This window comes from Budorcas taxicolor, chromosome 20 (assembly GCF_023091745.1).
Source record: "Budorcas taxicolor isolate Tak-1 chromosome 20, Takin1.1, whole genome shotgun sequence".
Lineage (NCBI taxonomy): Eukaryota > Metazoa > Chordata > Mammalia > Artiodactyla > Bovidae > Budorcas > Budorcas taxicolor.
Window position 1 is genome coordinate 25,584,878 of NC_068929.1, and position 17,276 is coordinate 25,602,153.

The following is a 17,276-nucleotide window of genomic DNA, read 5'->3' on the forward strand; positions in this document are numbered from 1 at the left end:
GGAAAACTCAGCAGTGGCCACAGGACTGGAAAAGGTCAGTTCTCATTTCAATCCCAAAGAAAAGCAGTGCCAAAGAATGCTCAAACTACCACACAATTGCACTCATCTCACACACTAGTAAGTGAAGTGAAGTCGCTCAGTTGTGTCCAACTCTTTGCAACCCCGTGGACTGTAACCCACCAAGCTCCTCTGTCCATGGGATTCTCCAGGCAAGAGTACTGGAGTGGGTTGCCATTTCCTTCTCCAAGGGATCGTCCTGACCCAGGGATTGAACCCAGGTCTCCCACATTGAAGGCAAACACTTTAACCTCTGAGCCGCCAGGGAAGCCCACACGCTAGTAAAGTAGTGCTCAAAATTCTCCAAGCCAGGCTTTAACAATATGTGAACTGTGAACTTCCAGATGTTTAAGCTGGTTTTAGAAAAAGCAGAGGAGCCAGAGATCAAATTGCCAACATTGGTTGAATCATCAAAAAAGCAAGAGAGTTCCAGAAAAAATATCTATTTCTGTTTTATTGACTATACCAAAGCCCTTGACTGTGTGGATCACAATAAACTGTGGAAAATTCTGAAAGAGATGTGAATACCAGATTACCTGACCTGCCTCTTGAGAAATGTGATGCAGGTTCAGAAGCTACAGTTAGAACTGGACATGGAACAGACTGGTTCCAAATAGGAAAAGGATTACGTCAAGGCTGTATATTGTCACCCTGCTTATTTAACTTATATGCAGAGTACATCATGAGAAACACTGGGCTGGAAGAAGCACAAGCTGGAATCAAGATTGCCGGGAGAAATATCAGTAACCTCAGATATGCAAATGAGACCATCCTTATGGCAGAAAGTGAAGAAGAACTAAAGAGCCTCTTGATGAAAAAGGAGAGTGAAAAAGTTGGCTTAAAGCTCAACATTCAGAAAACGAAGATCATGGCATCTGGTCCCATCACTTCATGGGAAATAGATGGGGAAACAGTGGAAATAGTGACAGACTTTATTTTGGGGGGGCTCCAGAATCACTGCAGATGGTGACTGCAGCCATGAAATTAAAAGACGCTTACTCCTTGGAAGGAAAAGTTATGACCAACCTAGACAGTATATTAAAAAGCAGAGACATTACTTTGCCAACAAAGGTCTGTCTAGTCAAGGCTATGGTTTTCCCAGTGGTCGTGTATGGATGTGACAGTTGGACTATAAAGAAAGCTGAGTGCCGAAGAATTGACGCTTTTGAACTGTGGTGTTGGAGAAGACTCTTGAGAGTCCCTGGGACAGCAAGGAGATCCAACCAGTCCATTCTCAAGGAAATCAGTCCTGAATATTCATTGGAAGGACTGATGTTGAAGCTGAAGCTCCAATACTTTGGCCACCTGATGCGAAGAACTGACTCATTTGAAAAGACCCTGATGCTGGGAGGGATTGGGAGCAGGAGGAGAAGAGGATGACAGAGGATCAGATGGTTGGATGGCATCACCGACTCAATGGACATGAGTTTGAGTAAACTCCAGGAGTTGGTGATGGACAGGGGAGCCTGGTGTGCTGCAGTCTATGGGGTTGCAAAGTCAGACACGACTCAGTGACTGAACTGAACTGACAAAGGAGAGAGAAGTTTACTTATTGAAAGAGAAAAATCATTCATTAGAACCTCATTTTTGTGGGGTCATTACCTAACATGGTATTACTGATGGGCTGCCTGGGGGATCTTCTCTTGTGCAGATCAGACCCTTGTTCAACCTTTCCCCCAACATGCCACTTTTAGTTTGCCTCTTCTATTGCTAACATGTACCCCTCAACCTAGATGACTTTATGTACTCAAACCTGCATGACACATTGGCAAGTTTTCCCTCCTACCTGTCCCTGAGTTTTAAGAAAGCATACATATGAACCTTGACGTAAAAAGACTTAAAGTTCAAACTTACACTGAACCCCGTAAGGTTTCCTGAACTCAGTATGGGCCAATTCCCATAATTCACCTAAAATTCCCTTCTGTCCTCTGTGTGCCTTATAAATTATTATTCGTTAATACCAAGCTAAGACATCTTCTGGAAGGCCTCCCCTGAGACCTCTTACACTACCCCTAACTCTACACACTGCACATATTTTGAAAACTCATTTACATTAATTTATCCTACAAAGCCATGATCAATTTCAACACAGGGGTTATCTTTATTCTTTGTACTTTCAGCACAGGGCCTAGCCTGGCAGGCCCTCCTTTTACTGACTTTTCTATTTGTTTTAACTTGGGAAGTTCCAGATATAAGGAGTATTTACTGATAAATAAGTCACTGATCAAATTTAAATGTAAGCTAACAAGAGTTATTATCTCCACATTTTTTCATTCTCCATTTTAGATCAAATCCCTTCTTATCTAGGTTGGATGACAGAGTATTTAAACCTGGAGCCAGTTAGAGACTGTTTAGTCCTGTCCCTTGTGAGTTAGGGCTGGGTTCAGTCATTGCTGCAGGAACTTTCTCCTTACTCTTTCCTATGGATTTAGATCCCATGCAGTATCTGTGCGGTGGCCTAACTGCACTGTTTCGCAGCTTTACTAGCTGAGGACACTGTTTCCTATCATGAGTTTCCGGGTTCAGATTCAATACACTAGTTTTACCTTTTTCCCTGTTAAGAGACCTGAGATCCTTCCCTCACTCCAACCTGAGGAATAATTTTGTACTGTCCTCTTCTCTGTGCCAAACTGCTGGTCTGAACATGCACTACTGAGAGATTATCCAAGTTATTATGTAGGCAGTCATCTAAGCAGCCACCATACTTCAAATGAAGGGACCAAAAATCTAATGGGAACCTGATGTGTTGAAATAGTAACTTCCAGTACCAAACAGAGTTGCTTCTCTCATGTTTAACAGATAAACTATTCTTCACCATAAACGGTGCCGCTTCAGAGAAAAATTCTAATTTCTACCAAAGGCTTTGCCTAAAGGCTTTTCCTTTAAAATAAATGGTTCATATTACTGTTAACAAAATAAAAAATGAAAAAAAATTCCTTTCTATGTTTATAAACACATGAAGTCAAGAGTAACAGAAGTAACAGAAGTCAGGAAAGAAATTACTGCGCTTTTAGGGGAGGAAAAAAAGTTTGTATTTCTAAAACTCTCCATGTGTTACTAAAGTTTCTCCATTTTCTCAGTAGTCTCTACTTATATGTTGTTGATAAATCTCCATTTCTTTTGATGTGATTCAGGATGCAATGTATTTTATCCTGCATAGATATATTACTACAATCATCTTTACAAAAACAGGAAAAATATTTTAAAGGTTTTTTTAACAAGACAAAAAATCATCTAGGTAATGGTGCAAAGATCAAATACCACAATCCAAATTTTACTCATTTCCAAAGGTCTGGTCCTTAAGACTGAGGATTTGTTGTGCAGTCACTAAGTTATATCCGACTCTGTGACCTCAAGGACTGCAGCACGCCAGATGGATTCCTTTTCCTTCACTATCTCCTGGAGTTTGCTCAACCTTGTATCCATTGAGTCAGTGATGCCATCCAACCATCCCATCCTGTCACCCCCTTCTCCTCCTGCTCTCAATCTAGCAAACTACTGCCCTTAGATAGCTAGTTTTATTGGTATTTTCTGATTGCTTTCATGCTATAATGGCAAATTTGAGTAGTTGCAATAGACCATATGGGGCTTCCCTGGTGGCTCAGATGGTAAAGAATCCACTTACAATGTAGGAGACACAGACTGAATCTCTGGGTCAGATCCCCTGGAAAAGCGAATGGCTACCCATTCTGATATTCTTCCCTGGAGAATTCCATGGACAGAGGAGGCTGGCAGGCTACTGTCCATGGGATCACAGAGTCAGACATGACTGAGCGACTTAACACTTTCTCAACAGATTATATGGCCTAAAATATTTATCATCTGCTGTTTTATAGAAAGTCTTAAAAAAAAAAAATCCCCCAGAAGGAAATTATAGACATCTTAATGGGTGGCATGAAGCCTTTACATCTCTATTTGGGCATAAAGATGGGTCCTATATGCCTTACTTCTCAGTACACAGGTTTTATCTATTCTGCCAAACGACTCTCTGCTCTACAACTCACTTCACAAAAAATATCAGTGCCATTGTCACGACATTTAAGCTCAATTTTGAGGAGAAAGTACTAATTCCAAATAAAATACTTTTTCACCTCACCAAATCAGCTTCTTATAAAGCAACTACTATTTCAGTACCCAGACTAACTGAAAGAGGCGTTTAAAGTGTGTTTAGTCTGTCAGTTGTGCTGGATTCTTTGCAACCCTGTGGATTATAGCCCACCAGACTCCTCTGTCCATGGGATTCTCCAGGAAAGAATACTGGAGTGGGCTGCTATTTCCTTCTTCAGGGGATCGTCCCAACCCAGGAATCAAACCTGGATCTTCTGCATTGCAGGTGGACTGACTCTTCACCATTTGAACCACCAGGGAAAATACCAGTAAATTGCTAGTCTGCAAATTTCTCCTCTTTAAAGAAAACCACGTTCAGTTCAGTTCAGTCACTCAGTCATGTCCGACTCTTTGTGAGCCCATGAATCGCAGCACACCAGGCCTCCCTGTCCATCACCAACTCCTGGAGTTTAACCAAACTCATGTCCATCGAGTCGGTGATGCCATCCAGCCATCTCATCCTCTGTCGTCCCCTTCTCCTCCGGCCCCCAATCCCTCCCAGCATCAGAGTCTTTTCCAATGAGTCAACTCTTCAAATGAGGTGGCCAAAGTACTGGAGTTTCAGCTTCAGCCATCAGTCCTTCCAATGAACACCCAGGACTGATCTCCTTTAGGATGGACTGGTTGGATCTCCTTGCAGTCCAAGGGACTTGCAAGAGTCTTCTCCAACACCACAGTTCAAAAGCATCAATTCTTTGGTGCTCAGCTTTCTTCACAGTCCAACTCTCACATCCATACATAAACACTGGAAAAACCATAGCCTTACCTAGATAAACCTTTCTTGGCAAAGTAATGGTTCTGCTTTTTAATATGCTGTCTAGGTTGGTCATAACTTTCCTTCCAAGGAGTAAGCATCTTTTAATTTCATTGCTGCAATCACCATCTGCAGTGATTTTGGAGACCCAAAAAATAGTCTTGCCATTGTTTCCACTGTTTCCCCATCTATTTCCCATGAAGTGATGGGACCAGATGCCATGATTTTCGTTTTCTGAATGTTGAGCTTTAAGCCAACTTGTTCACTCTCCTCTTTCAAGAGGCTTTTTAGTTCCTCTTCACTTTCTGCCATAAGGATGGTGTCATCTGCGTATCTGAGGTTATTGATATTTCTCCCACCAATCTTGATTCCACCTTGTACTTCATCCAGCCCAGCGTTTCCCATGATGTACTCTGCATAGAAGTTAAATAAGCCGGGTGACAATATACAGCCTTGACATACTCCTTTTCCTAATCAGAACCAGTTCTAACTGTTTCTTCCTGACCTGCATATAGGTTTCTCAAGAGGCAGGTCGGGTGGTCTGATATTCCCATTTCTATCAGAATTTCCCACAGTTTATTGTGATCCACACAATCAAAGGCTTTGGCATGGTCAATAAAGCAGAAATAGATGTTTTTCTGGAACTCTCTTGCTTTTTCCATGATCCAGCGGATGTTGGCAATTTGATCTCTGGTTCCTCTGCCTTTTCTAAAACCAGCTTGCACATCTGGAAGTTCACGGTTCACGTATTGCTGAAGCCTGACTCGGAGAATTTTGAGCATTACAAAACCATGTTAAAGCTGCATTAAAGTTGTAACAACAAAAGTAAATTCCCTACTGAAAAAAATACTCTAATTCCTAAAATGTCATTACAAGGGAAACTTACTACACTGTTGGTGGGAATGCCAATCGGTATAGCCACTAGGGAGAAAGCATGGAGGTCCCTTAACAAACTAAAAACAAGAGCTACCATATGATCCAGCAATTCCACTCGTGGGCATATATTTGGGGAATACCACAACTAAAAAAGATACATGTACCCCAATGTTCACTGCAGCACTATTTACAATAGCCAGGAAGCAAACTAAATGTCCACTGGCAAAAGAATGGATTTTAAAACTTATAAAATCCATTTATAGGTTCTCTACTCAAGGCTCTGTAATGACTTTTATGGGAATATAAAAAAAAGTGGATATGTGTGTAACTGATTCACTTTTCTATTCAGCAGAAACACATTGTAAATGTATATGGTAAGTACATATACATAGGTCTTCCCTGTAGCTCAGACAATAAAGAATCTGCCTGCAGGAGAACCAGATTCAGGAGGATACTCTAAGAGACTGGAGCCAGAGTGCGTGTGCATGTCTGTGTGTGTATGTGTGTGTGTCCACTCCACTTTGTGTGTGTTGCTGCTTAGTTGCTATGTCATGTCCAACTCTTTGCAACCCCATGGACTGCAGCACACCAGGCTTCCCTATCCTTCATGAACTGCCATAGTTTGCTCTGATTCATGTTCATTGTGTCAGAGGCCATCTAATAATCTCATCCTGTTGGTCCCTTCTCTTCCTGCCCTCAATCTAGATAGGTATCTATATATTTAGATATAGATTTAGATCTAAATATATAGATTTTATCTAGATACATACATACACACACAATGGAATATTAGTCATAAAAAAGAGAATGAAATAATGGCATCTGCAGTGACATGATGGACCTAGAGATTGTCATACGGAGTGCAAAGAAAAGAAATATATCGCTTATATGTGGAATCTAAGAAAATGGTACAAATGAACCTATTTACAAAACAGAAAGTCACAGATGTAGAAAACAAATTTATGGTTACCAAGGGGGGAGGCAGGAGAGTTGGGAAGGTAAAACTGGAAGGTTGGGATTGATATATACACAACACTATAATAAAATAGTTAGAACCTACTGTGTAGCACAGGGTTCTCTACTCAAGGCTCTGTAATGACTTATATGGGAATAGAATCTAAAAAAAAAGTGGACATGTGTGTAACTGATTCACTTTTCTATTCAGCAGAAACACACTGTAAATCAACTACACGCCAATAAAAACTTTTTAAATATTACAAAATCATAAACTTCTTAAAAGTTGATACCTATAATCTAATTTTCTTGTGACCCAGACCTAGTAAGCTTGTCCCATCATCTAGTGTCCACTTAAGGATAAACAGCTTTTTAAAAGTCATATTCCTCTCATCAAAATTCTCCAGATTATCTCTGATCACCTTTAGTGAAGTCACTCAGTCGTGTCCGACTCTTGTGACCCCATGGACTGTAGCCTGCAAGGTTCCTCTGTCCATGGGATTCTCCAGGCAAGAACACTGGAGTGGGTTGCCATTTCCTTCTCCAGGGCATCCTAGAAAAAGGATAAAACCTTGAGAGAAATAAACTCCAGCTTAGAATTATTTCTACAAAAAATGTCACTATTAAATGCAATTCTATTTCTAAAAACTTGAAAGCACTGAAGCCCTTTGTAATTAGTTGACAAGAATATGATTTACCACTAAAGTTTAATGACTGCATTTCAGAAAACTAGTAAACTTCTCCTTAGAGTGAAAAAAAAACATCAAGTTTAGTTCATAACTGAGCATAAAATGAAGTGGAAAAGAAACAAGTCAGTTTAGTAAGAACTCAACCAGTTGTTTTACACTACATATAACCACTTAGAATAGTTTGTTTAATCTAACATGTAACTTTTAAAAATATGTACTACATGCTTCAAAATCACTGCAGATGGTGACTGTAGCCATGAAATTAAAAGATGCTTGCTCCTTGGGAGCAAAGCTATGACCAATCTAGACAGCATATTAAAAAGCAGACACATTACTTTGCCAACAAAAGTCCATCTAGTCAAAGCTATGGTTTTTCCAGTAGTCATGTATGGATGTGAGAGTTGGACTATAAAGAAAGCTGAGTGCTGAAGAATTGATGCTTTTGAACTGTAGTGTTGGAGAAGACTCTTGAGAGTACCTTGGGCTGCAAGGGGATCCAACCAATCCTAAAGGAAATCAGTCCTGAATATTCATTGGAAGGACTCATGGTGAACTTGAAACTCCCAATACTTTGGCTACCTTATGTGAAGAACTTACTCATGTAAAAAGACCCTGATGCTGGGAAAGATTGAAGGTAGGAGAAGGGGACGACAGAGGGTCAGATGGTTGGATGGCATCACCGACTCGATGGACAAGAGTTTGACCAAGTTCTGGGGATTTGGTGATGGACAGGGAAGCCCTGCATGCTGCAGCCCATGGGGTTGCAGAGTTGGACACCAACTGAGCAACTGAACTACATGCTACTGGGAGTTCCTGTTCAATTACATGGTATTAACAGTAGTGATTAACAGCTAAAACTCATGAACACCTACTGTGTGCCCAGGATTTATACTAGGTGTTAGTGATTCTCTTCACCCTTAACAGTAATTCTACAGAAGAGATATTAACATCTCAAGAAATTAACTATCTCAATTAAGATCAAAGCTCTCATAAAGGGTAAAGCCAGGTTTCAAATCCAAGTGTGACTACTCTACCATACTGCATGTCAATACATTAGAATCTTTTTTTAAGTTCTCTAGTAACACTAATGTGTAGAGAAATTTGAGAACTACTACTACAGCGAGTCTTATGTCTACCCAAGGGTAGGGACACTGCTGCCATTAAACATGCTACAGTAATGTCCTTCTAAGATGATTTAACATTATAAATTTCAATCAGTTTCAGATTAGGTTTCTACAAAACAAAGATTATAAATGGATAGGTACAGTGAAATCTACAGGATAAATTAAATGTCAGCAAGTGATGAACTGCACAAGTAGTGATTAACTGCACGTTATATCTCATAAGGAGAGAATTTCAATTAGAAAACCTTTTAAAGTAGGTAAGTGGATTACACATATTCTCAAGCCCTTAAATAATAACACTTTGGGTCCATGTGTCAGCAAACAAAATTATCTACTAAAGTAATGAAAGTTCTCTTGGGAGACCCATCATTTTTCTAAATTCTAGCATTCAGCCCTAAGGCAAATTTACATTAAGTAGCAAAATAGAATAATGGAAACTTCTCTACAGCCCTCGGAGATTTTTACGGATTTTGCTAATTCTTGAAATGTCCTGCTCACTCGCTCCTGAAGAGCCAATGATCGCAACCTTCAGAAATGTACTGTTTTCAAAAGAAAATGTCATAATATCCACCTCTCACAATTAGTGATATTCTTATTTAAAAGCCTAGCGATATATTCCTAGGCCTTCTCAGGTGGCGCGAGTGGTAAAGAACCCGCCTGCCAATACAGGAGACATAAGAGACGTGGATTCAATCCCGTCATGAAGATCCCCTGGAGGAGGGCATGGCAACCAGTATTCTTGTCTGGAGAATCCCATGGGCAGGTGGTGCAAGTGGTCATAACCTGCCTGCCAATGCAGGAGACATAGAGAGACGCAGGTTCAATCCAATCAGGAAGATGCCCTGGAGGAGGGCATGGCAACACACTCCAGTATTCTTGCCTGGAGAATCCCAAGGACAAAGGAGCCTGGCAGGCTATAGTCCACAGGGCTGCAAAGAGTTGGACATGACTGAGGCAACTTAGCAGCAGAAGCAATATATTCCTAAATTTATATGGCAAAATAAAAACCTCACTTTAAAGAAAAATTTCACAAGTACCTTTTCTAATCCAGGTAGCTGAATTCTAATAAAGCACATTTAAAAAAACATCTTTTACAAAGTTTTAGAGTAAGGGATAATGAACCATTCAGGCAGAATACGAAGTCAGGTCAAGGTTAGTTGTTTTTTTGGGGGGGAGTCAGTAATATACACTTCCACTGTATAATCATAAGGGATAAATAAAATTCCTTATGATTACACAGTAGAAGTGAGAAATAGATTTAAGGGACTAGGCCTGATAGAGTGCCTGAAGAACTATGGACAGAGGTTCGTGACACTGTACAGGAGACAGGATCAAGACCATCCTCAAGAAAAAGAAATGCAAAAAATCAAAATGGCTGTCTGAGGAGGCCTTACAAATAGCTGTGAAAAGAAGGGAAGCGAAAAGCAAAGGAGAAAAGGAAAGATATACCCATTTGAATGCAGAGTTCCAAAGAATAGCAAGGAGAGCTAAGAAAGCCTTCCTCAGTGATCAACGCAAAGAAATAGAGAAAACAACAGACTAGCAAAGACTAGGGATCTCTTCAAGAAAATTACAAATACCAAGGGAATACTTCATGCAAAGATGGGCTCAGTAAACGCCAGAAATGGTATGGACCTAATAGAAGCAAATATATTAAGAAGCGGTGGCAAGAATACACAGAACTATACAAAAAAGACCTTCACGACCCAGATAATCACAATGGTGTGATCACTCACTTAGAGCCAGAAATCCTGGAATGTGAAGTCAAGTAGGGCTTAGGAAGTATCACTTCAAACAAAGCTAGTGGAGGTGATGGAATTCCAGTTGAGCTATTTCAAATGCTAAAAGATGATGCTGTGAAAGTGGTGCACTCAATGTCAGCAAATTTGGAAAACTCAGCAGTGGCCACAAGACTGGAAGACGTCAGTTTTCATTCCAGTCCCAAAGAAAGGCAATGCCAAAGAATGCGCAAACTACCACACAATTGTACTCATCTCACACGCTAGTGAAGTAATGCTCAAAATTCTCCAAGCCAGGCTTCAGCAATACGTGAACCGTGAATTTCCAGATTTTCAAGCTGGTTTTAGAAAAGGCAGAGAAACTGGGATTCAAATTGTCAACATTCGCTGGATCATCGAAAAAGCAAGAGAGTTCTAGAAAAACATCTATTTCTGCTTTATTGACTACGCCAAAGCCTTTAACTGTGTGGATCACAATAAACTGTGAAAAATTCAGAGACACGGGAATACCAGACCACCTGACCTGCCTCTTGAGAAACCTATATGCAGGTCAGGAAGCAACAGTAAGAAATGGACATGGAACAACAGACTGGTTCCAAAAGGAGTACGTCAAGGCTGTATATTGTCACCCTGCTTATTTAACTTATATGCAGAGTACATCATGAGAAACACTGGGCTGGAAGAAACACAAGCTGGAATCGAGATTGCCGGGAGAAATATCAATAACCTCAGATATGCAGATGACACCACCCTTATGGCAGAAGTGAAGAGGAACTAAAGAGCTTCTTGATGAAAGTGAAAGAGGAGAGTGAAAAAGTTGGCTTAAAGCTCAACATTCAGAAAATGAAGATCATGGCATCCAGTCCCATCACTTCATGGCAAATAGATGGGGAAACAGTGGAAACAGTGGCTGACTTTATTTTGGGGGGCTCCAAAATCACTGCAGATGGTGACTGCAGCCATGAAATTAAAAGATGCTTATTTCTTGGGAGGAAAAGTTATGACCAACCTAGACAGCATATTAAAAAGCAGAACCATTACTTTGTCAACAAAGGTCCGTCTAGTCAAGGCTATGGTTTTTCCAGTAGTCATGTATGGATGTGGACTGTGAAGAAAGCTAAGCACCAAAGAATTGATGCTTCTGAACTGTGGTTTTGGAGAAGACTCTTGGGAGTCCCTTGGACTGCAAGGAGAGTCAACCAGTCCATCCTAAAGGAAATCAGGCCTGGGTGTTCATTAGGAGTGATGTTGAAGCTGAAACTCCAGTATTTGGCCTCCTGATGCAAAGAGCTGACTCATTTGGAAAGACCCTGATGTTGGGAAAGATTGAAGGCAGGAGGAGAAGGGGACGACAGAGGATTAGATGGTATCACTGACTAAATGGACATGGGTTTGGTTAAACTCCAGGAGTTGGTGATGGACAGGGAGGCCTGGAGTGTTGTGGTTCATGGGGTTGCAGAGTCGGACACGACTGAGCGACTGAAGTTATTTAGGACATTAGTATTTAAACTTATCCCTAAGTAAGTTTAAAATGCTTATGTAATCTTATTCTAACAACAGTACAAACACAAGCGAAGAAATTTAAAATGTTTATAGATACCAAGCCCTTCAACACACTGAATTTTAATAAGGTATACCTGATGCTTTCAAATCTCATTTTTTTAGATTAACATTTCTATATTTATTTCAACTTTAATAAAAATATATTTATGGAAATAAGTTACCCTAATCCTGAATATAATACAAGATATAATTTTGGAAATGCTATTTAAAACCCATTACCATAAGAATTTTGCTCATTAAAAAAAGGCTGGGAAGAGGGGGTAGTAGTAGTTAAAAGGGGAAGATTACAAAGAAGGAAACATTAAACTTCTCAGTGTGACATATATTTTCACTACCCTGACTCCAGCAATGGTTTCCACAAGGCAAAGATAAAATATATGCTTCAAATATGTAGTTTATGCCAATTTATACCACAATAAAGTGGTTGCAAAAAAGAACTTGCTGCAGAGAAACAGTTTGAAGCAATTAAAAGCAGTAACTTTTCCCCCCAGGCCTCCATGTCCTGGGTTTGACAATTTCACACTAGATGTACAATTTAACTAGTTACCATAATACTTATGGGCTCTCTTTCAAACAATACAGTCCAAACTCTTACCAGCTGCCCATATTTCAAGAGCAAGTTAAAATCATACTACGCTTTAAACATTCTATCAAAATAAAATACATCCATATGGCTCCATCTACTCAGTAGCCGAACTGGTTAATGCTATCATTAAATACATAGAATAACCATACCATTGTATCTTACCACAATGGCAACATTCAATATCACAATATGTGAACGCACAATAAACAGTAACTGCTGAAAAATGAGACTTAAGGCAAAATTATCTGAAAGCAGAAAACAACAAAAAATTGAAAATTATAAGAATCTTTTCTAAAAGCTATTTAGAAAACACAATAAATTAATTTCAAACGTAAACCACATTTTTCAGATCCCTTTGAGCTTGTGCTAGCAAATACAATTTGCATCTGATAACTTTATTAAGCCATAAACCAAACAGTGCAATCTAAGAGTTCCAAAAACATTCAATATGATACTGAGAGAGCTTTGTTTCAGTTTCCCTGCGGCTAATGCTACCTTTCACTTTAAGTGATTAGACTGGTTTTTGGCATATTATATAATAAAAGCCTATTATAAAAGATAAATTTTAAGATATATTTAATACTAATATCCACTTTAATTCATCCTCAGAAGTTTTGTGGGGGTGAAATTTGTGTTTTGTTTAAATTTCCCCATCACCAGCAGTCTCAATGTGAACCAAAAAATCTGGCTTCTGGTGAAAGCTGGGGATCCTGTATAGGATTTCTAAAATGGAAAACAGCAAAAACATTCCAGCTTTCTGAGAAAACATCTTGAGGATGTTAACTTAAACATTTTTGCTTTAAGATTATGCTCTTTACAATCAGAATATATTTAAACATGAAGTGGGATGGAAGAAGCTAAAAGAAACGTGGGTAAACAAAATCAGAACAATCAAAAATACTAAAAAGAGAAAGCAAAATTACTCTCACAGTTAGCAGTAAAGAGAAAATTCTATAATTAATGTGCAAAAGAAAAATAAAGTGGTTTTTTACCATTCATTCAATAAACTTGTTAAGCAGTTGATAATAAAAGGGCTATTTTAAGTAGTTTTTTTCCTAAACTCAAAAGTAATCACCATAAAGGAATAAATAAAGTATAACTTTGTTTTAAAAAGTGAATAAACCACAATGTGTTTAGAGACCAACATCTTGAACACTACAGAGAACGACAATATTCTGAAAATCCAGTTTATTTTCCACGTGGACAGATCCAGTCAGTGTGATCAGTTTTTCTGCATGTGTAATAATTTATCAAAATAAGTTTTCCCACAAGACTCTTTTCCATCAACTCTGAAAATCCTGGTCTTACAATATACCCAAATAGAGCTCTTGAAAATCACCTCCTTAAATTTGGAAGAAAGTGTGGCAAGTCTTTCCTGTTATATTTACTGAACTACAAATGGCTAAAGAGCAATTTATGTTTTAAAACGTGACTAGCACAACAGCTGAGTTCAGGAAATTAACGTTTTAGTGCACTTTGCTCCAGTTTTAGCCAACATGCTACATTGTCCTTTTTTGGAGGGGAAGGCTGGGGACAGTGCCACACTAAGTGGACTTGAGGATGTCCATTGTACGAAAAGGTATGACTCTGCAAGCAGAACAGTGTAAGCTGCCTTTTTTCTTAAGACCTGGACATTTTAAGACAGAAGCTTTGCAAAACATTACACAATTTTTTTATTATTAAATGAGAAACTCTCATTTGTTACATCGTCACATTGCTAGTCAGAGAAATGCTGCAGTGATGAAGAAAGTCAATGTTGGATCAACCAAAGTCCTCATTTCTACAACATTCATTTACAAGGAAATAATGTTCAACACAGCCCAACACAACATTCTTGGTTTTCTTCATATTGAAGTCCCCCAAAAAATCATCTTCTAATGGGGTATTTTACTACATAAATTATAGTTCTTCATTTTTACAATTCACCCCAAACTGTATGAGAGATGTATCACACTAAAATTTCTAAAGCTGTTAGGAAATCCTTCACACATCGTCATCATCTGATGTGTCACTGCTACTTGTCTCTGTGTCGTCATTCTCAATAGTGGGTTTGAAAGTGCTGTTTTTCCAGGGTCCAAACTTGAAGTCACAGATCAGGCCATTTTTCAAAATACCATTTTTCCTCAGACCATTCTTCTGTAACTAAAATATCAACAGAAGTAAACTGAATAAATTATCCTCCAAGAGTTACTACAAACTAAGAATGCTCTAGAAATTAAATGTAACCAAGAACACATTAAAGGTAAAAAAACTCCACAGATTACAGTATCATTTCCGAAAAACTAGCTATATAGGTAACTATAGATCAAACCAATATAATAAAATATTTCCTAGGAATAAATCACTACTCTTGGGAGAGCTGCATTTACAGCATACCAAACCATTTACATATATACACATATATATTCTAATGTTTTGGGGGGTGTGTGTATACACACACAAAGACAGACAGAGAAAGAGATACTACTTATCAATCTATACCCATGCAGATAGATAGGTATCTATACACCCATATTCACACAGCATTATCTACAACAGCCAAAGGTGGAAGCACCCCAAGTGTCCATCAATGGACGAATGGATAAACAAAATGTGGCACATACACGTACAATGGGTTATTGTGTCTCTGAAAAAAGATACTCTGACTGACCCATGCTACAACATAGGTGAACCTCGAAGACATTCTGCTAAGTGAAATAAGCCAGTCACAAAAGGACAAATACTGCATGATTTCACTTACATAAGGGGCTAAGGCAGTGAAATTCAGAGACAGAAACCAGAGTGCTAGTTTCCAAGGGTTGGGAGGAACAAGGAATAGAGTTATGGTTTAATAGGTACGGAGGTTCAATTTTACAAAACGAAAAGACCTCTGGAGGTGAGTGGTGGTAATGTCTGCATAACAATGTGAATGTACCTAAATGCCACAGAACTGTATGCTTAAAAATGATCTAAATGGTAAATTTTATGCTATTTGCATTTTGGCACAAATTTTTTTTTAGGATGACAAATCTATTAAGTAAATATAACTAATTTCCTCAAAAATTTCATTCAAACCATGTGAAAAGTGTCTTGAAGATTATTAACATTGATAATACTTCTATATAGAAAATCACTTCTATATGACCAGAACTATTTTCAAAAAGTATAATGGATTTGAAAAAAAAAATTGAAAAACTCCCTGAGATTTCCCTCAACTCTACCATGCATCTTCTAAGAAATACTCCCTGGTGGCTCAGTGATACAGAATTCACCTGCCAACACAGTAGATCAGGTTTGATCCCTGGGTTGGGAAAATGACCTGGAGAAGGAAATAGCAACCCACTCCTGTATTACTGCCTGGGAAATCGCATGGACAGAGGAGCCAGAACAGCTATAGTTCACTGGGTCAAGAGTTGGACACGACTTAGTGACTAAACAACAACTCTTTCAAAAGAGCAACTATGAAGACATTAAAAATATATATTTAAGATGTTACAGGATATCAAAATTCCTGTGCCAAGAAAAGGATAAAAGATGAAATTACATTTAAGAAAGCTACTGCTATTTTCTACTTATCACCAAGTCATTTTTTAAATGCCTAGAAAATGATAAATCAGACACATTCTTTACACTAATTTCTAAGCACTGCAGATCCATGGATTTAAAGAAATTGGCCTTGAAGACCTATTTAAAACAAAGGCAAATCTGACCTATAATGTGATGCTCAACAAATCCCTAAATAAAACTTCTATCTCACCCCTTAAAAATGCTTAGTTATATGTTGTTCTGATTAAGGAAGGGCTATTTTTAAAGTGAGCTTACATCATTCAGTTCTTACCTGTTCACTAATAACTTGGAATTCTCTCATTTCATCCTCAGTTAAGGGTGCACATGTTTCATCATTTTCACTGTCTTCTTGCCAACCCATCTCCTTTAACAATCTGGAAAGGGATGGAAATGAATACATGTAATTTAGAATTTCACCCAAATTAAGTCCTTTTATATTATGTGCAAGAAAACATGATCCATTATACAAAGTCTGCACAAAAGATGTTAGGGTTTATGCTTTAAATATCTTTCTGAAAATGAATAGGTAAGATTATGCCCAATAAACTGTTTTAAATAATAAGATCAGAATGAAATGCCTAATTACTTTATCTTTGATGTAAGAGGTTCTAAGGCTGGAAACCTGCAAAAGGTTCTTTAGGCTAAAAACTGAAGAAAATTTGCTAAATTCTTATACTAAAAGTAGAAGCAATACACCTCCCCATCTTCTTTAGGGCCACTATAGTTCATCATGTTCTTAGCTATTCACTAGGTTTTCTACTTCTGTTTTTCTTTTTTTTTTTTTAATAATTACATCCCTTAAGCACTTGTTACTCCTTTTTATACCTAACTCATTTTTCAAACTGAACCTGTCACAAATTGACTACTCTGTAGATCTTTACATACTATAAAACAATCTCATAAAAAATCAGTGCTCAGAGACTTGAAATATACCCATAATTTCACCTAAAGCCTTTGACTGTGTGGAGCATCACAAACTGTAGAAAACTCTTAAAGAGATGGGAATACCAGACCATCTTACCTGTTTCTTGAGAAACCTGTATGCAGGTCAAGAAGCAACAGTTAGAACCTTTTTATGGAACAACTGACTGGTTCAGGATTAAGAAAGGAGTACAACAAGGCTGTTTATCGTCATCCTGTTTATTAAACTTATACACAGAGAACATCATGCAAAATGGCAGGCTGGACGAGTTACAAGCTAGAATCAAGACTGCCAGGAGAAATAGAAACAACCTCAGATATGCGAATGATACCAGCCTAATGGCAGAGAGCGAAGAACTA

General features: G+C 38.5%; 1 protein-coding gene across 2 annotated transcripts in view; it reads right to left on the minus strand.

Moving 5' to 3' along the window:
- Nucleotides 1-13,622: 13,622 nt before the first annotated feature.
- GPBP1 (GC-rich promoter binding protein 1) overlaps nt 13,623-17,276 on the minus strand; it is a 70,386-nt gene continuing 66,732 nt past the window's right edge. For both annotated transcript variants that reach the window (XM_052659077.1, XM_052659076.1), the window contains 2 exons: nt 16,267-16,369; nt 13,623-14,591 (listed from right to left, as the gene is read on the minus strand). In XM_052659077.1, coding sequence (XP_052515037.1) covers nt 14,433-14,591; nt 16,267-16,369 — 262 coding nt within the window. In that variant the 3' untranslated portion in view covers nt 13,623-14,432. The remainder of the gene's footprint in view (nt 14,592-16,266; nt 16,370-17,276) is intronic.